The sequence below is a fragment of the Panthera pardus genome, unplaced genomic scaffold, assembly GCF_024362965.1.
Source record: "Panthera pardus isolate Hobbes unplaced genomic scaffold, ASM2436296v1 HiC_scaffold_20, whole genome shotgun sequence".
NCBI classification, from domain to species: domain Eukaryota; kingdom Metazoa; phylum Chordata; class Mammalia; order Carnivora; family Felidae; genus Panthera; species Panthera pardus.
The window spans coordinates 176,556-197,258 of record NW_026526766.1 but is presented as its reverse complement, the minus strand read 5'-3'; the positions used below and the strand labels follow the sequence as shown (position 1 = coordinate 197,258).

The 20,703-nt window shown below is 46.0% G+C and overlaps 1 protein-coding gene across 3 annotated transcripts in view; it reads left to right on the top strand.

Moving 5' to 3' along the window:
* Positions 1 to 18,494, top strand: part of LOC109257893 (uncharacterized) — a 46,184-nt gene extending 27,690 nt beyond the window's left edge. The window contains exons 2-5 of one of the 3 annotated variants that reach the window (XM_019434301.2): positions 1,998 to 2,265; positions 5,643 to 5,737; positions 6,991 to 7,080; positions 18,116 to 18,494. In XM_019434301.2, coding sequence (XP_019289846.2) covers positions 1,998 to 2,265; positions 5,643 to 5,737; positions 6,991 to 7,068 — 441 coding nt within the window. In that variant the 3' untranslated portion in view covers positions 7,069 to 7,080; positions 18,116 to 18,494. Of the gene's footprint in view, positions 1 to 1,997; positions 2,266 to 5,642; positions 6,971 to 6,990; positions 7,081 to 18,115 lie in introns of those variants that run through there. The other 2 variants (XR_002076130.2, XM_019434300.2) reach the window with 2 other exon arrangements.
* Positions 18,495 to 20,703: the final 2,209 nt, after the last annotated feature.

Here is a 20,703-nt window from a genome sequence, read left to right as displayed (position 1 = left end):
TCCTGACTAGCAATCCAGATCACCTAATTACATTATCAGAAACTTCAAACTCCTAAGCCCCCAGATGTCTCAGCACCGGCTACAGTCTGCTTGCATTATCTTTGCTTTTTTTTTTTTTTTTTTTTTTTTACACCTTTACCTGTAATTCAGTGTTGCTCCCAGGGTTCCAATCCAAGTGCAGGAGATCACCACGGGTGCCCCTGGGAGCTGGCATCCCATGTTCTCCCTCCCACCTCCCCCAGGATGTCACAAGCACTGCTAATTCATTCAGCCCCGACCTGGGCAAAAATGCCCGAATCCAGGCCTACGTCCCTACAAGTATGGCTTTTCTTGAATCTGTCTCCTAATTGCTCCCTTCTTGGCTGGCTCTCTGATGCCTTCAGACCTTTAAAAATAATTGGGAGCCTGGGATCCTGAGGGTGTGGAGGAACATCAGGTGTCTTCTTCCCCGGGGCTTCGGGTCTGAGAAAGAGGAGGCAGTGCCCAGCGGAGCGAGTAAGCAGCAGACAGCACGTGCCTCACAGCCCAGATGGTCGGGCACCGTCTCTCAGATGTCCTGCCTCCCAGGGGCTTGCGGCAGCTGCAGGGACCATCCCTGCTGCTGGGGACCCGCAGCTCAGGCTCATGGCCCCGGGTGTCTCAGCGCTCACTGCTGGCCGAATTTAACAAGAGAAGCCCCTCTTGTTCCAAAGGGTCCCACCCCTCTAATGACAATACCAATTACTGTGGAATTGATGGTTAGAGGGGAAAACCGGGTGTCCATGTGGGCACTCTCCACATGTGGCAGTCAGTTTTGTTGGAGACATGACCCACTGCAGGTTCTAGGTATCAGGGAAAAACACGGTTAGGGTTAGAGTTAGGGGTTAGGGCTAGGGGTTAGGGTTAGGGTTAGGGCTAGGGTAAGGGGTAGGTCATGCTTGCGTCCCCACTCTAAGCCAGAGGGTGTTCACACGTGGACACTGCCCCCCATTCGGTGAGGGAGGGCATTCAGGCAATAGCCCTACCCTCTCTGTGCGAGAGATTTTTCACACCATCGTCCTGCCCCCTCTTAGCCTGGTAGGGTTTCCCGTACCGGCCTGCCTCCCCTGCATGCAGGAGGGGGTTCTTGCATGCGACCTGCCAGTCCCTCTGCATGTGAAGGTGTCACCCATGCGCTGGGCCTCCCCTCAGCGAGGAGGTAGTGATGCCACTATTAAATCTGATGTTTCACAAATGGCTCCTTTCTCTTCCACAGCTGAAGAAGCAGGCATTCCTTAAGGTAAGGGTTATGGTTAGGATTAACGTTAGGGGTCAGGGTAAGTCTTAAGTCATGGTCGCACACCCACTTGGTCCTGGTGGGCTTCACGCAGGTGCTCCATCTGCGCCCCTTCATCAGTGATGTAATGGTGGTTTTCCTTTTACGTCAGATGTTTTCTGGGAGCCTGGGTGGCTCATTGGGTTAAGAGTCCCACTTCGGCTCAGGTCATGGTCTCTCAGTTTGTGGTTTTGAGCCTTGGGTCGGCCTCTATGCTGATGGCTCTGAATGTGGAGCCTGCTTCAGAAACTGTCTCTCTCTCTCTCTGTCTTGCCCCTTCCCCATTTGTGTTCTGTCTCTCCCTCTCTCTCTCTCTGTCTCTCTTTCTCTCCCAAAAAATGTACCTAAAAACATTTTCAATCAGACATTTCCTGGATGGATCTTTTCACTTTCATTCCTGAAGAAGCAGGCATCTGTCTCGTCCATTGTTCTTTTGTTATCTTTGATATAGGTGACGACATATACCACATTTCCCCAGCCAGCATTGGGGTCGTGCAGCGTTTCTTCTACTGTCCAGAGACCTCTCAAGTACTGTGACACTGCATTCCTCTAGCGCATCCCACATGCTCCAGGAAACTGGACTGTAACTGTGGACAGCAGCACTGTCCCATTGTCTTCTGGTGGTACTTCAGTAGGCTCTTCATTCACATCTTCGGTTACCTGAGTGTGTTCTGTCATCTTCTCTTATTTTTTTTTCTGCTAGGCCACTGCTAGGACACCCAACAGGGAACCCGAAGCAGCAAGGGATCCAGGAGCAGCCCAGCTACCGCTTGGCTCCCACATAATTGTCGCCTTGGAACTCTTTATGGAAAAGGAGAAAACACCACCACCACCACCGTTTCATAACCCTGCACTGAACGTGAAGACAACAACCACCCACCCCCAAAGGAAACTCTGCCAGGGTACATGTATAGTACCTACAGCATTGATCAAGTATTTTGGATCAATAAGTGAGGTTGTACTGTTGACTGGTAAGTATAAATCTAAATCCCTCAGAGGGGATTTTATTCTCCGAGGTCACCCCAACCTAAATTTTTGGTCCATGGGGAGATCTGTTGTCCCTATTGGTTGTATTGATGTAGTCTCTTTGGGCCAGTGAATTAAAGCTCCATAGGGTCTTGTCCTATTCCCGTCTCCTCACGGGAAGGTCCATTTCACGAATTGGAAGAGACAGTAAAACCCTCGTGTGGCCGTTCATATGAGTCACTATTTAGGGAACAAGTGATTATGCTACCTTTGCATGGTCAGGATACCACAGCCTTTTCACGAATGTCCTTGGGTAGTCAGGGCCTCCAATACTAGAAATGTTAGAGGTGATGTGATTGGTAAACAGGTGGGGTTTGTGTTCCCTGAGTTCCTTTTACTTCTTTTCATCTTTCCTGATTGCCTATCTGTGTTGGGTTAACAATTGGTTTGATGTTGACTTTATAGTTAGGTTATTTTTATCTTATTGTTAACTATCCGTGGTTATGCGCTCTGATAGAAGCTTATGCAAGGACAGATATTTCTTGTTGCACATACTAGCATTATTGTTCTATTGTGAAATTCACCCAGTCTTAAGTTAGGAGTTGGTTGTCTATTTTTGGTATTTAGATCTTAAGATCATATACCAATGCCTGAGCCCTAGTACAAATGCTCATCACCACATCCCTAACAGCTGCCTACAGTATGCGAATCATATTTTTTGCCCTTCTAGGACAGGCTCCATACACCTACATCAGTGATGGGGAGGTGTGATGCTTGCACCCCTCATCCGTGATGGAGGATTGTTATGGTTGCACCCCTTCTGTGCCCTTTCACCAGCCATGTAGATATATCATGCCTGCGCCTCTTCATGGGCCATGTAGGGGTGAACCGACAACACCCCTTTAGGGGCCAAGTGGGTGTGAACCATCTGCACCCCCACATCGGCATCCTGGACCCTTTCATTGGCATTGTGGGGGTGTGCCGCCAGCACCCCTTCATGGCCACTATAGTATTTGTACTGTCTGTGGTTTCAGGGATCCACCTGGGGTCTCCAGACATATCCTCATGGATAACGGGGGGCTTCTGTAGTCGTGTTCCTCTGTATCACATCTCCCCACACGACCCTCATCTCCAGATAAATCTCACGGGATCAGGAACCACTTTTCCTTGCACTTTCTTCTTCGTGGAAACATCTTGCCTTTGCTTAGCATGGTCACTTTGTCCTCTCCACCATCTCCTGGAGGTTCCCTTACCCTTACAGTGCTCTTCACTCACTGCTTTTGGGTGTGCGGTCTATCTCCTGTCGCAGTCCTGCACAAGTGGTAGTTTGTACTGCGAGTGGCCGCAGGAAACTGCCTGGAACTGGCACTCTGGGACTGGACTGCTCTTCTCTCTGGTGCACATACAAGTAGCTTCCTTGTTGGCAGAAGTGGATACTGGTCATTGGTGGCAAGAGGTGATTTCACATTTGCTCACATTACCACTAGTGCTGGTGCGGAGTGATGGAGGACAGCATGCTGGAGGATCGTGGGTGGAGTCATCACTGTAGCCATGGGGGCAGTTACAGAGCCTGTCTGGGGTCAGTTTTGGGTGTCTGGGGTATATGCAGGAAATAGGATACAAAGCAAGGGAGAAACATCAGAAAATGTATGGCCTCATGAGGTGAGTATCTTGTGTTTTGTTGCCAAGAGAAGCAGCTCCCCCTCGTCTGAGGAAAATTGTCTTACCCCACCCCAAGAACCCCTAGAGAAAAGGTTTCAATGGTTTCACCTAAGACAATACTGTCATGACAGAGAGCAGTGATCTTCAGGCTCCACGTCTATCATCTGTGTTTACTTCCTGGAAAATAACGGGATGCCAGTGTACTCCAAACGGAGGTATGGGATCAGGTTATTCAGGATCAGGTGCCCATGCAAGGGAGTGGCAGGGTATTACCACTTCGCACTGGTAGGAGACTGGGGAACAAGTATGGGAGTGGATTCAAAGAGTATTAAACCAAAAGGGTGACATAGGATTGGCCGGACATGGATACACAGTTCCTCCCACAGGAAATATAATTTAATGTGTTGCCTTGAGAAGTGGGAACGGTCATAATAATGACTCAATGGCTGCCTGCAGTCAACTAGGTTGTAATATCAGAGCATCCCTGACTTTCTCAGGGAAGGAAGACTCCAAAGTCCGAGGGAGATGGGAATGGGGACCTGTTCTGCACACACCTGCTCTTTTACCACAAACTTGGTGGCCTATGAGAACAAAATTGTGTTCTCTCACAGTTCTGGAGAAATTTGCATCATTAAGACTAAGTTGTCAGCAGGGCTATACTCCCTCTGGAGACCCCAGGGCTCCAGGGGACAGTGGATCTCTTCCCTCTGGTAGCTCCCAGTGCCCAGTGGCCACCAACCTCCCTTGGCTTGTGTCCACATCACCCCAGTCTGTCTCCCTGGACACAGTGCTCCTCGTTTGTCAAGTCTCTCTAAGGATGCTCGTGATTCCATCTAGGGCTCACTCAGACAAACCAGGACTCAAGATCCTTAACTAGGTCCCATCGTTGGGAGTTAGATTCCAGGTATTAGGACTTGGAGGCTATTGAGGGCTATTGTCCAGCCTAGTACAACGTGTCCTTCCATAGGGAGATAGCCAAACCATGTTAGCCCCGTGAGGTGGGTTGCTCACCGGTGAGCAGTGCCAGGGCACGCACTGCTGATAGACACTGCAGCAGGACCAAATCTCTGGAGAATTATGCCCAGAGGGGAAAAAGCTAATCCTAAAAAGGTCATGTGCTTTTCGATTCCACTTGTATAATATTCTTGAGGTGACAAAATCATAGAAATGGAGAGCAGATGAGGGATTGCCAGGCATCACGGAGGTGATGGGGGCAGGAAGAAGGTGGGAATGTCTGCTGTAAGAGGACAACATGGGGGTCCCTGTGGAGGGCTCAATGCTCTGTTTCTCGTGTGCATCACTTTCGATATCCTGGCCGTGATCCCATTCTACAGGCAGAGAGAACATAGGGCATCTTCACCGTGTTTCCCAATCACACACAGTCCCAGCAACCTCACAGCCACCCACCTTGCTACATCTGTCCCCATGGCTCTGGCTGGTGCCCCATTGCCACAGTTGAGCCCTGTTCCTAAGGGAGGAAGCCATCTCGCTAACGCGGCCCTTGCACGGCTTCACTCTCTCCTGCACACCGGGGGTTTCCTTGGGACCCTGTCATCCTGTGCACCTGCACCTGTTTCTCCTGGCCCATGGGGAGCAATCACTTCCCATCCACCACCACCTGTTTTGTCTTCCTACATCCTAGCATTGCACGTGCTGGCACCTGCAGACCTTCTCTCTGTCAGCTGAGTCTGAGAGGGCTTCCTCTCCCACTTGTTCCTAGTTGTCATCTCATTAATGAACGACACATCGCTGAAGCTCACGGTGAAGTCTCAACCTCCAGTTTGCAGACTACGTGGCACCATTTTACAGACACACGTAATTACTTTAAAAATTCCTTCCTTCCTCCACCCGCACCCGGGCTGCTGCTCACCAGTGTCTGTGTTGATCTGTCCTCATCTTCTTCCCACCTCCCAACAACTTTCTGCCCGTCCTTACTCTGGGGTGATCTCAGCCAGCCTCAGGCTTCTATCTACCAGCAGCTGGGGCCTGCAAGGCTTTATGCCCTGCCCCCAGCCCTTCATGTCTCCATACACCTGACTCCAATTGTGCACCACACAGGTGCTACCCTCCCCAGCCTCTGCTACCTCCCTGAAGGCATCTCCTCTCTCCCTCCCCTTGTTTACTGGGCTGTGGCCACACCCGCCCCCTCCCTGCTCCCTGAACATGTCAGGCACACACTCCTGCTTTAGGTCTTTGCACTCACTTTGCCTCTCTCTCTCTGGAATGTTCTCCCACATGCCCACATGACATACTCCCTCATTTCTGTCATATCTTTGCTCTGACGTCACCTGCTCAGTGGGGTCTCTGCTAGCTCTCTGTCTAAAACGGAAAACTGCTCCTTCTCCGACCGGAACACCCTATCTGCCTTCCCCGCATTCTTTTTCTTCCCGGCCCTTGGCATCATCTGTTTTTCTTGCTTGCTGTCTGTCGCCTGCTGCAGTCCCTGCCAGAATGTCGTCTCCATGGGGTCCAAAGACCAAACTAGCTTTGTTTAGGACTGTTTCCTTAAGGCCCTAGAACAGTGCCTAACCCCTACAAAGGCTCAAACACCATTCTCTGAATAAGTGTTGGGATTTCTTATTAGTTTCCTGGGTCCGCCATCACAAAGTACCACAGACTGGGTGGCTTAGGCAACAGAAATTGATTTATTTATTTTCTCACACTTTAGATCAGGGTGTGGGCAGGGTGGGTCTCCTCTCTCCATGGCTGGTGGATGACGTCCTTCCCAGTGTCTTCACGTGGTCTTCCTTCTGTGTGTGTAGATGCCCACTCTCTTCTTATAGGACACGTTATCAGATTAGGGTCCCTCCCCCCAAATGAGCTCATTCACCTTGGCTTTACCTTTCAAGATCTGGTATCCAAATACAGTCACATGGGTAGTTAGTACTTCAACGTATAGATTTTGGAGGCAAATCCATTCCATAACAGGTTTCTGTCTGTAGTACCTAGTCACTACTCACATGCGTTTTTTTTTTTCCATATTCCCTTGCCCCCATTATTTGCTCACACAGTGCTAATCCCAGTGTTCCCTTAGCCCAAGTTATAACTCTATTTATTTATTTGTATAGGCTTGCACTTTCCCTCTACCACTATACTCTAAGTTCCTGGCTGGCACTGGAGTTACATCCTTAGCATGTACACCATAACCTCCAGGTGAGGTAAGTATGATTACTCTCATTTTGAAAAAATCTACAATCTGAGGCTCGAAAGAGAGTAGGTTATGTTTCTGAGATCACAGTACTAGTAAGTGCTGTCATTTTGATAACTTTGTTCTCATGGGCTCCAAAGCCCAGTTTCTTTCATCTACCACACTGTCCCCAAGATGAATGGGGAAAAGTCATACTTCAGCCTGACCTGGTACCTGTAAAGTACCAGGTACAAGCAATGGTACCTGTAAAGCTGGTTTTACATTTCAGAAATGGGATTAAGTTTCGAATCTGAGTAATTATACCCACAGGTTGAAGTTGAATCTCATATCCTTTTTTTTTTTTTTTAACTGCTGCAATTTCTGTTATCCTTAATGATTATCTAAATGTATTCTTCCCTTGGGGCGCCTGGGTGGCTCAGTCGGTTGAGCGTCCGACTTCGGCTCAGGTCATGATCTCGTGGTCCGTGGGTTCGAGCCCCACGTCGGGCTCTGTGCTGACAGCTCGGAGCCTGGAGCCTGTTTCAGATTCTGTGTGTCTCCCTCTTTCTCTGACCCTCCCCTGTTCATGCTCTCTCTCTGTCTCAAAAATAAATAAATGTTAAAAAAATTAAAAAAAATAAATGTATTCTTCCCTTGACAGAATTTAGCCACTAAGAATACTAAGAGAGTTTTTTCCTTTTTAGGAGGTCAGAATTATACAATGAATTCATAATGTCAAGGCAATAGCTGTTATTTTATCCTAAAATATAAAGGAAAAGGTCACTGCCTTTGTTGTAAGAGTTTACCATGTGTTCTTGGTAACATGCCTAAGCTCTATTGGTGAAAAACCATCGTAGACTTTGAAAGTCAGTTATTTATAGTTAGGAGACTATTGTTCTTTCTTTGGGTGCAGCTGATTTCTTAAAATAGAACTTAGGATTTTTCTCCATAGATTTTATATTTTAGAGTGAGCTTTGCTTTAAAAAGTATGTTATATTTGCATGCATGCAAGTTGTGTAATCATTGAATTGTCAGGAAAGCAGCTGTTAATAGCTGTCATTTGGACATGTAGATGGAAATAGTATAGGTCATGGTGTGACTCCTCACACCTGTTGAGCTCTGGTTTCATTTGGCATTTCCAAATCATTGCCCTGAGCTTATGGATGTTGATCAAGTGGCCATGTAATGGTTGTTTTCAATTGGTATCAGGGGGGTAGAGAAGGCTGTTAAGTTGTGTGTAAGGAAGCTGTTGGTTCTCTGCTTCTATGTGTAGCTCCTAAAAATAGAAGACTAGAGCATCTTATTAAAATAAATTTTGTTCAAAGTAAATGCACCTTGTGAATGAGTAAAGGCTTAGATAATAATCAATGCATTTGGAGTCTGATATTAATTTGCGAATTTAATATAGGTCTAGGGGCATCTGGGTCACTCAGTTGGTTAAGCGTCTGACTTCGGCTTAGGTCATGATCTCACTGCTCATGACTTTGAGCCCCATGTCGGGCTCTGTGCTGACAGGTGGGAGCCTGGAGCCTGCTTCAAATTCTGTGTCTCCCTCTCTCTGCCCCTCCCCCACTTGCTCTATCTCACTCTCTCTCTCTCTCAAATATAAACTAAAACATAGAAAAAAGGCCTAGAATAAATCTGTAGACAGTAACATACTTACAATGACTGATGATTAAAACAAAGAAATAGCCTGAATCTCCAAGCATAAATAACTGTTCTTTCCCTAGGAACCCATCATATATCAGGTTGACCATTAAGCTGAGTGAAAGCATTAATCTTTTAATAACTTGGAAGAGCTAAGCATACTATCTTAGCTAGTAAGGTTTGGTATATATTATTGTTGTAGACCTATTTTTTTATTGATCAAAGAATTAATTTGAGGTCTCTTTTATTTGCTTTTTTAAAAAAATTATTTATTTATTTATTTATTTTTCTTCTCTTTTTAAAAGTTTTTTTATTTTTTAAAAATTTACATCCAAATTAGCATATAATGAAACAATGATTTCAGGAGTAGATTCCTTAGTTCCCCTTACTCATTTAGCCCATCCCCCCCTCCCACAACCCCTCCAGTAATCCTCAGTTCTCCATATTTATGAGTCCCTTCTGTTTTGTCCCCATCCCTGTTTTTATATTATTTTTGTTTCCCTTTCCTTACGTTCATGTGTTTTGTCTCTTAAAGTCCTCATATGAGTGAAGTCATATGATTTTTGTCTTTCTCTGATTAATTTCACTTAGCATAATACCCTCCAGTTCCATCCACGTAGTTGCAAATGGCAAGATTTCATTCTTTTTGATTGCTGAGTAATACTCCATTGTACACAGATACCACCTCTTCTTTATCCATTCATTCATCGATGGACATTTGGGTTCTTTCCATACTTTGGCTATTGTTGATAGTGCTGCTATAAATATAGGGGTGCATGTGTCCCTTTGAAACAGCACACCTGTATCCCGTGGATAAATGCCTAGTAGTGCAATTGCTGGGTTGTAGGGTAGTTCTATTTTTAGTTTTTTGAGGAACCTCCATACTGTTTTCCAGAGTGACTGCACCAGCTTGCATTCCCAACAACAATGCAAGAGAGATCCTCTTTCTCCACATCCTCGCCAATATCTGTTGTTGCCAGAGTTGTTCATGTTAGCCATTCTGACAGGTGTAAGGTCGTATCTCTTTGTGGTTTTAATTTGTATTTCCCTGATGAGGAGTGATGAGCATTTTTTCATGTGTCGGTTGGCCATCTGGATGTCTTCCTTGGAGAAGTGTCTATTCACATCTTTCACCCATTTCTTCACTGGATTCTTTGTTTTTTTGGGTGTTGAGTTTGGTAAATTCTTTATAGATTTTGGATACTAACCCTTTATCTGATATGTCACTTGCAAATATCTTCTCTCATTTTGTCGGTTGCCTTTTAGTTTTGCTGATTGTTTCCTTCACTGTGCAGAAGCTTTTTATTTTGATGAGGTCCCAGTAGTTCGTTTCTGCTTTTGTTTCCCTTGCCTCCAGAGACGTGTGGAGTAAGAAGTTGCTGCGGCCAAGATCAAAGAGGTTTTTGCCTGCTTTCTCCTCGAGGATTTTGATGGCTTCCTGTCTTACACTGAGGTCTTTTATCAATTTTGAGTTTATTTTTGTGTATGGTCTAAGAAAGTGGTCCAGGTTCATTCTTCTGCATGTCGCTGTCCAGTTTTCCCAGCACCACTTGCTGAAGAGACTGTCTTTATTCCATTGGATAGTCTTTCCTGCTGTGTCAAAGTTAGTTGGCCATACGTTTGTGGGTCCATTTCTGGGTTCTCTATTCTGTTCCATTGATCTGAGTGTCTGTTCTTGTGCCACTACCATACTGTCTTCATGATTACAGCTTTGTAATACAGCTTGAAGTCTGGGCTTGTGATGCCTCCTGCTTTGGTTTTCTTTTTCAAGATTGCTTTGGCTATTCGGGGTCTTTTCTGGTTCCATTCAAATTGTGGTATGGTTTGTTGTGGCTCTGTGAAGAATGCTGGTGTTATTTTGATAGGTATTGCATTGAATATGTAGATCGCTTTGGGTAGTATCGACATTTTAACAATATTTGTTCTTCCTATCCAGGAACATGGAATCTTTTTCTTTTTGTGTGTGTCATCTTCAGTGTCTTTCATAAGCTTTCTATAGTTTTCAGCATATAGATTTTTCATCTCTTTGGTTAGATTTATTCCTAGGTATTTTATGGTTTTTTGTGCAACTGTAAATGGGATCGATTCCTTGATTTCTCTTTCTGTTGCTTCATTGTTGGTGTATAGGAATGCAACCGATTCCTGTGCATTGATTTTATATCCTGCCACTTTGCTGAATTCATGGATCAGTTCTAGCAGTTTTTTTGGTGGAATCTTTTGGGTTTTCCATATAGAGTATCGTGTCATCTGCGAAGAGTGAAAGTTTGACCTCCTCCTGGCCAATTTGGATGCCTTTTATTTCTTTGTGTTGTCTGATTGCAGAGGCTAAGACTTCCAATACTATGTTGAATAATGGTGGTGAGAGTGGGCATCCTTGTCTTGTTCCTGACAAGGAACAAGGGGGAAAGCTCTCAATTTTTTCCCATTGAGGATGATATTAGCGTTGGGTCATTCATATATGGCTTTTATGATATCTAGGTATGATCCTTCCATCTGTACTTACTTGAGGGTTTTATCAAGAAAAGATGCTGTGTTTTGACAAATGCTTTCTCTGCATCTATTGAGAGGATCATGTGATTCTTGTCCTTTCTTTTATTGATATGATGAATCACATTGATTATTTTGTGGATATTGTACGAACCCTGCATCCCAGGTATAAATCCCACTTGATTGTGTGGACTAATTTTTTAAATGGGTTGTTGGATCCGTTTGGCTAATATCTTGTGGAACATTTTTGTGTCCATATTCATCAGGGAAATTGGTGTTTAGTTCTCCTTTTTAGTGGGGTCTTTGGTTTTGGAATCAAGGTAAATCTGGCTTCATAGAAAGAGTTTGGAAATTTTCCTTCCATTTCTATGTTTTGGAAGAGCTTCAAGAGAATAGCTATTAACTCTTCCTGAAATGTTTTGTAGAATTCCCCCCCGAAAGCTATCTGGCCCTGGGCTCTTGTTTGGAGATTAAAAAAAATTTTTTTTCCCTTAATGTTTATTTATTTTTGACAGAGAGAGAGAGAGAGAGAGAGAGCGAGCATGAGCAGGGGAGGGGCAGAGAGAGAAAGAGAGAGAGAGAGAGGGAGACACAGAATCCAAAGCAGGCTCTAGGCTCTGAGCTGTCAGCACAGAGCCCAATGCGGGGCTCAAACTGACGGACCGCGAGATCATGACCTGAGCCGAAGTCAGACGCTCAACCGACTGAGCCACACAGGCGCCCCATGTTTTTGGAGATTTTTGATTAGTAATTCGATTTCTTTACTGGTTATGGGTCTGTTCAAACTTTCTATTTCTTTTTTTTCAGTTTTTATAGTTTATATATTTCTAGGAATTTGTCCATTTCTTTCATATTTCCCATTTATTGGGGGTATAATTGTTCGTAATATTCTCTTATTATTGGTTTTATTTCTGCTGTGTTGGTTGTGATCTCTCCTCTTTCATTCTTGAATTTATTCATTTGGGTCTTTTCCTTTCTCTTTTTGATTTAACTGGCTAGTGGCTTATCAATTTTGTTAACTCTTTCAGACAACCAGCTTCTGGTTTCATTGATCTGTTCTACTGTTTTTTTCTTCTTTAGCATTGATTTCAACAACATTGATTTTTGCTCTAATCTTTATCATTTCTTGTCTTCTAATGGTTTTGGGTTTTATTTGCTGTTCTTTTTCCAGCTCTTTAAGGTGTAAGTTTAGATTGTGTATCTGAGACCTTTATTCCTTCTTTAGGAAGGCCTGGATTGCTATATACTTCCCTCTTATGACTACCTTTGCTGCTTCACAGAGGTTTTGGGCTGTAGTGTTATCATTTTCATTGGCTTCCATGTATTTCTTAATTTCCTCTTTAACTTCTTGGTTAGCTCATTCATTCTTTAGTAGGATTTTCTTTAGTCTCCAAGTATTTGTTTTCTTTCCAAATTTTTTCTCATGGTTGATTTTGAGTTTCATAGCGTTGTGGTCTGAAAATATGCATGGTATGATCTTGATCTTTTTGTACTTGTTGAGGGCTGATTTGTGTCCCCAGTATGTGATCTATTCTGCAGAATGTTCCATGTGCACTGGAGAACAATATATATTCTGGTGCTTTGATATAAAATGTTTTGAATATATATGTTAAGTCCATCTGGTCCAGTGTGTCATTCAAAACCATTGTTTCCTTGTTGACTTTCTGTTTAGATGATCTGTCCATTGCTATTGTTATGGAACCAGGCTGGAATGCTGGCAGAAAAACCAAGTGGCACTCGGAGATCTTGGTGGGTTGGAGATTTATTTTACACTGGAGGGCTGAGTGGAGACTGTTTCTCCAAAAGTGTTAGTCTGGAATGCAAGTGTGTGTGTGTGGGGGGATAATTTATAGCCGACAGCTTCCATATCTGCCGGGGTTTTCACGCGCATGGCAAACAAAGGAAGAAGAACCGGATGAGGGGTCTCTAAGCTGGAGACCAGAGTTTGTTTTAGCCCCGTCGGCCATCTTTGGCATACTTTACTTTTTCGACATTCCCCCTTTTTGATGCCTTAAAAAAAAACTTTAATAGGCATCACCTTTCAGTTTTATAGGTTGATACTCTCAGAGGGCTAAGATACGTGCAGTAGTTTGGCAAGCAACAGTGTTTTCAGCAAAACGTACCACAGCATTCAGTATACAAGGACTGATGGATACAAGTAAAATTATGGAGAGGAGAGGACCCACCAGGGCGGGAAGCCAGGATGCCCAGTCTCTGAGATCTCATCCTTCCCATTGATTGATACTTTTCTGTTGTCTACCTTGAATTATTTCCTTGAGTTCCTTAACCTTAGTTGTAACTATTCCAGACTGGTTTACAAAATACCAACATTCTTCCCCCAGAAAGATTCAAGTTTCTCCTTTTTCTGAAGTGAGGAGGTTGAGAGCTTGCCTATTTTGGAGGGTCACTGCCGCCAGAGAGTTCATTTGGTTTTGTAAGGTTACCAGAGAATCTGCCACCCGTTCCATGTCTTCATTTATCTCTTGAGATAGTCTATGGTATAGTCCAACAGTTGAACTTTTGCCTCCTATTCTGGTTCCTATTCCTATCACAATTCCTGCTCCTATCAGAATGGGTAGCAGGACAGCCTGTTTAGCCTGGGACTTGGGGCTAAAGGCTGTTAAGAGCTGATCTTCAGTGTATATGGATATCTCTGGGGTTAGGAAGATGGAATAAAATATTTGAGTCCAGTTGGCCTCTAAGCATCAGTAGGCTGAATTAGAACACAGATAGAACACCCCACGGGTTGAACACAGGGTTGCATTCCTCTTTAAAGTTACATTTCTTCTACATAGAGAGGTACAATTCATACCTTCAGGGACTGTGCAGATTAGATTGTCGGCATTTGTGAGATGGATCCCAGTGGCCAGGGGTCCAGTTAAAACACAGGTGTTGGTTTTGAGATTTTCAGGAGCTTTTCAGGACAAAGGTATGGGAGTGGCTAAGTAAACCCTCTGACTGAGGGGCAAGCACATCCAGCAGGTTTGGGTGTGATTATCTATTTTATGGAGGACTTGTAGAGTAGTGTTGGCCCAATGCTGGAGTGGGGAATTGGTAAGCATCTGATTGAGGGCTGAAAGTTTCAAACCTTGCTAGGCTGCCAGGGGAGTGGTCGCCTTTATGGCTTGTATTATCCTATCCTGGGTATCCTTTATAACTTTTTGAAGGGCCCTGTCTTGCACCCCTCCTCCATCTGAGATCCCCCATTGAGGAAGGTAAGTGTAGCAAGCAAGCTTCCCTCTCTGGAGGCCCTTGTTATGACATGGGTTCCTGACATTTTGGGTTATCTCTATGGTCCAATACTTAGCCCTTGGGGCACTGGGTAACTGACAGAGAGTGGGTGTTTTTCTCTTGTAGCAATCTTTGTGGAGGTAGGTGAAGGCCCTGAACACTCTTGATCCCCTTATTATCATATAGCAATCCTGGGGGCAAAGTGGGTAAACGGCAGTTTGAGGGTGAGAGAGGTTATCATAATACACTGGCAATACTTAATAATCCCCCCATCCAAAGGAAGTATGTGGGACCCAACATGCATCTTTTGTCCCATGTCCAGCTTGTTGGTGTAGTCTCTATCAGCCCAACAATAAGAAGATCAGGGCTATGGCATCAGTAAGGGGCAAGGGCCAGCAGAGTTTCATCCAAACCCCTGGGCTAGGTTCATGCATTGATTCCTCAGACTTCTGCCATGCGCAAGCCAGCCAGCTTCTGGGGTGTGGCTGGAGCAGGGCTGGAGGTCTCAGGGGCCAGTTTCCCTTTGGAGGGTCAGTTTAAGTGGGTTGACTGGATCTGGATCACTTCGCCAGGTTGTGGGTTCTTCTGAGTTGGCCTTGTTAACTCTGGAGTGATGGACCCATGGGATGATACCTGAAACTTTAAGGGTTGCTGGAGTTGTTAGAATAGCAGTATGTGGCACAGTCCACCATGGTCTAAGAGGTTCTCTCTTCCAATCTTTGACCCACACAGAGTCTCCTGGCTGAAAGGGGTGAACAGGGGTCCCTAAGGAAATTGGGGCCCTCTCTATGGTGTATCTCTGTAACTTATTTAGGAGTGCCCCAAGGTCTGGAGCTGTTCTCTTATTCCTTTGTCTCCAATCTGGTGTAGGTCTCCTGGGAGTTTTCCTAAACATGGTGGGGGGGGGGTTCACCCATATAATAACTCAAAAGGGGAGAATCCCAGTGCCTCAGGCATGCATCAGGCATGCAGGAGGGCCAGCAGTAGTAAATCTGGCCATGGGAGATTAGTCTCTTGGTGGAAACTTAGCCAGGGTTTCCTTGAGGGTGCAATTCATCCGCTTTACTTTTCCTGAGCTCTGGGATCAGTAAGCAGTGTGCAGTTTCCAGGTAATGTTGAGGGACTTTGTCAGAGTTTGTATAATGTCTGCCACAAATGCAGGTCCATTATCACTGTGTATGGTTAAGGGTAGACCAAACCAAGGCACAATCTCCCATAGAAGGGCTTTGGCCACCTTGCAACTTCATTCCTTTCTGGTCGGGAATGCTTTGACCCATCCCGAATATGTGCAGATTATTACAAGAAGGTACCTGAACCCTTTATTTGGTTGTATGAGTCTTCAAAAGGAGTGGCCCCCATCCTTTGCGTGCCAGGTGGGGGCCATGGGGCAGACCAAGCATTATTTTTGGCACACTTTGCACATTGTTCACTGACAGCTTGGCATAATGCCAGCAGCTGGCTGATATAGTAGTTCTTTTTGAGGAGGGCTTCCAGTGCAGTTTTCCTTAGGTGCATGAGTTGGTGATATTCCTTCACTAGGTATTTTCCCATAGATGGCGGGACAAAGATGTGCCCATTTGGCATGACCCCCCCCCCATCCCTCTTTGCTTAGTGTGCTCCCTTCTGTCAAGGCCCAACTTCTTTCTTCATTTGTGTACAGGGATGGGGAGGCTTCCCTCTGGGGCGCAAGAGTCATAGTGTAGGTAGAAGCTTCACCTGGGTCATCACAGGCGGCCACTCTGGCTGTTTTGTCAGCCAGGAGATTTCCTTGAGTTATGGGGTCATCTCCTTTCTGATGTCCCTTACAGTGTAGGATAGCTACCTTGTCTGGCAGCCATACGGCCTCAAGAAGCTTTAGTATTTCTTCCTTGTTTTTGATAGTTTTCCCTGCAGCAGTAAGGAGGCCTCTTTCTTTATAGGTGGCCTGTGTACATGCACAGTAGTGAAGGCATACCAGGAATCAGTGTAGATGTTAACTCATTTACATTTGCTAAGGATGAGGGCTTGGGTTAAGGCATACAGTTCAGCCCATTGTGCCAACTATCCTTCTGTCAAGACCTTGGCCTCCAGAACTTCAGTGGTTGTGGTTACCGCATATCCTGCTCTTCGGCTGCCCTCTTGTAAATAGCTGCCCCCATCACTGAACAGGGTGATCTCCAGGCTTGTTATAGCCTGGTCTTGGAGGTCCGGGTGGCTGGCATAGACTTCATCCACTACTTTGGAACAGTCATGGTCAGGTTCTCCCTCCTCTGTGGGAAGGAAGGTGGCTGGGTTTAGTGTTCTTACTGTTTCGAGAGTGACCCTTGGGTTTTCATAGAGAAGGCCTTGGTATTGTGTCAGTTGAGAATTGGAGAGGAAAAGATATCCTTGGGTGTTCATGAGGGACATGACCACATGTGGGACCTTAACATTAAGCATTTGTCCCAGTGTGAGTTTGTCTGCCTCCTTGTTGAGCAGGACTGTGGCTGCCAGTGCTCTGAGGCACGGTGGCCATCCTGCAGCCACAGGGTCAAGTTTTTTTGACAGGTAGGCCACTGGCCATTGCCAAGGCCCCATGGTCTGAGTGAGCACTCCAAGGGCTATTTTGTCCTTTTCATGTATGAAGAGATTAAAAGGCCTCTCTATGTCGGGCAAACCCAGGTCTGGGGCTTGTCCCAGAGCCAACTTTATTTCTGTGAAAGTGGCCCTTGCCTCCTGAGTCCATGTGAGGGGCTCCCGGTCTGGCCCTCCCAACAGGTCACAGAGGGGCCTCACTATGGCTGAGAATCCAGGAATCCAAATGCAACAGAATCCTGTGGCCCCTAAAATTCACACAAGCCTCATTTTGTTTGGGGCTGTGGCAGTGTGGTGATAACTTTCTTCCTTCCTGGTCCTAGTTCTCTTTTTCCTTTTGTGAGGAGGAAGCCTAAGTATCGGACCTACTGCTGACAAATCTGTGCCTTCTTCCAAGAGGCTTGGTACCCCAAGTAGGACAGGAGCTGCAGGAAGGCCTTGGTACCTTTCATACAGTCTTCTTGGGTGTTGCTGGCATGGAGGAGGTCATCTACATATTGAAGGAGAACACACCCTGTGGTTTCCCTTGGGAAGTCAGCAAGGTCTGTAGCTAGTGCTTCCCCAGAAAGAGTGGGTGAGTTCTTGAAACCTTGGAGAAATTGTGTCCAGATCAGCTGCCTCTGGGGCCTTGTAACGGGCTCAGTCTATTCAAAGGCAAACAATGGCTGACTTTGAGGAGCCAGGCGGAGGCAGAAGAAAGCATCCTTTAGGTTGAGGCATGTAAACCATTTGGCTGACCCCAGAATGTGTCTGGGGAGAGTATATGGGTTCAGAACCACTGGGTGTAAGGAAACAGTCACTTTGCTAATGGACCTCAAATCCTGTACTGGTCAGTATCCTCCTCCTGGCTTCTTGACAGGCAAGAGCGGGGTATTCCAAGCCGATTGGCACTCAACTAGAATACCCGCTTCTCTGAGCTTAGTCAGGTGCTCTTGTATACCCATTCTAGCCTCGAGTGGAAGAGAGTACTGCCTTTGTCTCTGAGGTTGGGCTCCAGGGATCAGGTCAACAATGGTGGGGCCCCAACTGTAAGCTAGTCCAGGTGGGTTATCTTCAGCCCATACAGAGGGGAGTGTAAGCCTGAATTCTGAGGGGCTACAGGGTAGGGCCTGAGCACAAAATAGTCTCCATTCTTCTTCCCTTGGCAGGGTAATCACCAAGACCAGGGTTTCCTTCTGCCTTGGGTTTAATTGGAGGCTACTATGTCCAGTGGGTTCAAAAGTTATCTGGGCCCCAAGTTTGGAGAGCAGACCCTGGCCTAGGAGAGGAATCGCACAGTCAGGTAAGTAGAGGAACTCATGCTGGACCTTGTGACTCCCAAGTTCACATTGTCAAGCTCGACAAAGGGCTTCTGCATCGCCCGTATCCCAGTAGCCCCAAGTATGGTTGCCGTCTTTTGGCTGAAGGGCACCACCTAGGAAATAACAACCGAGTGTTCAGCCCCAGTGTCAACCATGAAAGTTACTGTTCGGCCCCCTACCTTCATTTCCACCATGGGCTCATGGAGGCCAAGAGAGAAAGAGTCCGGTCCCCCTCAGTCCAATTCTATCCCCGCCAGACCAACAAAGTTCTCATCTTGAGGTTCCTCCTGATATTGGCTGGGTTTTGAGGGCCCCTTTCGATTTGGACATTTATTCTTCCAAAGTCCTTTTTCTTTGCAGTATGCACATTCGTCCTTGCTAAGGGGGCTGTGGGCTTCCTCCTTTTTGGTGGTTGGGGTCTTACCATCTTTGCAGTGTCTGTTTCCTTTAGTGCTGCTTTAAGAAGGGTGGCCTTCTTTTTTAGTCTTCTCTCCACTTCTCTTTTGGCTGTGACTTCTCTGTGTATGAAAACTGTACTGGCAACCTCTATCAGCTGAGTGATATTCATCCTGGCAAAGCCCTCCAGCTTCTGGAGTTTTCTTCTGATATCTGGGGCGGCCTGTGCCACAAAAGAGGTATTTACAGTTTGTTGACTTTCTGGTGCCTCGGGGTCAAACGGAGCACATACACGGTATGTTTCACATAATTTTTCATAGTAGTCTCCGGGAAACTCCCCAGGCTGTTGTGTGACTGGGTATATTTTAGTCATGTTTATGGGCTTTTTGGCTCCAGCTTGGATTCCCTGAAGGAGCGCTTCCTGGTATCATCAGATGTGGCCTTGTCCTTCTTCTGTGGTAAAATCCCATGTTGGGCATTCTTCAGGTGTGGCACCTTGAGGCCAAACAGCAGGGTTATTAATTCCCGGAGGTGCGTGATCTTCTAGGTACTGTTGTGTTTCTCTCATTATTTATTTTTTTCCTTCTGTATTAAACAGAGTACAGAGTAACTGTTGACAATCTTCCCAAGTTGGTTGGTGGGTCTGGAAGAGGGACTCCATCAAGTCAACCATTGCTTGTGGCTTTTCAGAGTATGATGGAGTGTTGTGTTTCCAATTGAGGGGGTTGGTTGTAGAGAAAGGTTGATAATATATCATGGAATGGCTGGGCTGGACTGTTACATCCTCATTCTGTCTTTCAGGTTCTCTAATCTCCCTTACAGACATTTTGAGAGCATTAGGTCTGGGTCTGGGGCACAATCTGGCTGCTGGCCCTTGTGGGGGAATATTCTCTGGGTCCAAGAGGGCTGGGGAGATGGGCATGGGAAACAGATGACTCTGGCAGTGGCCGAGGATAGACAGATGGGGGAGGAGTTTCAATCTCAGGGGCAGTGGGGAGGGAGCTTGACGAGTCATAAGGAGGTGGGAAGATGATATCTTCCCTCGCATCTCCTTTAAATATTAGAGGAGCGGTGGGTCACTTCTTTGGCTCCCTGGGTGAGTCTCCGGATAAAGTGGCTAAAACCTTTGCCTGGCTCTGTTTCCTAATGATGAATCACACCCAAGTTGGGGGGTTTTGGGCAATTTCAAGCCAGGAGTCGATGTATGGAAATTGATCAGGGTGGCCTGGGTTCCCTGTGACTATTAGCCAAACCTGCTGCACTATTTGAGCATCTAATGTCCCTTCTGAGGGCCATCCTACATTGAATATGGGCCATTCTAGTTCACAAAAGGTCCTTAACTTCCCGGGTGCCATTTTCACCCCTTAATTGCCTGAAAATCCCTTTAAACTTTTTTTGAGCATGACCTCTAAAATCGTAGGCTTACTCTGTTTTGATCCCATTATTAATTTCTTTCTTGTGTTCGGTGTTGCAAAGACAGACAAAGGAAGGGTATCCCCTCGGATGAGATGACCAATCAGATACTCCTCTGGTCGCATTCCCGAGTGAAACTTTAGGTGAGGTTTGGCCATAGCAGACTCAGCTTTGTGATTTGCGATCGGAATCTGATCTGATACTGCCCTAGACCTTATATGCTCACCACAACACAGGAGAGCCCATTCAGACTTCATAGACTTTTGGGGACCCTAAGGGTGCCTGTCCGTGGAGCCACAAACTCTAACTCGACTGGCAAGCCTGGTCAAGTCGCACATTCATTCTCTCTCTCTCTCTCTCTCTCTCTCTCTCTCTCTCTCTCTCTCACACACACACACACACACACACACACACACACACACACACACGAGTCAGAGTCTATTACATTACTTCCTGCAAAATTCTCTACCTGTGAGACCTGTTAAGGCCTCCAAGGATTGATCAGGTCCCTCCTTCCACCCTTTTGGGTGGGCCTGACTTCTTTGGGGCCCTGGCCTTACTGGTTCCAACGTCAGGTCCAGGTCCTCGCCTACCAGGTCTCTTTGAGTCCAGCGGGAACAACAGAG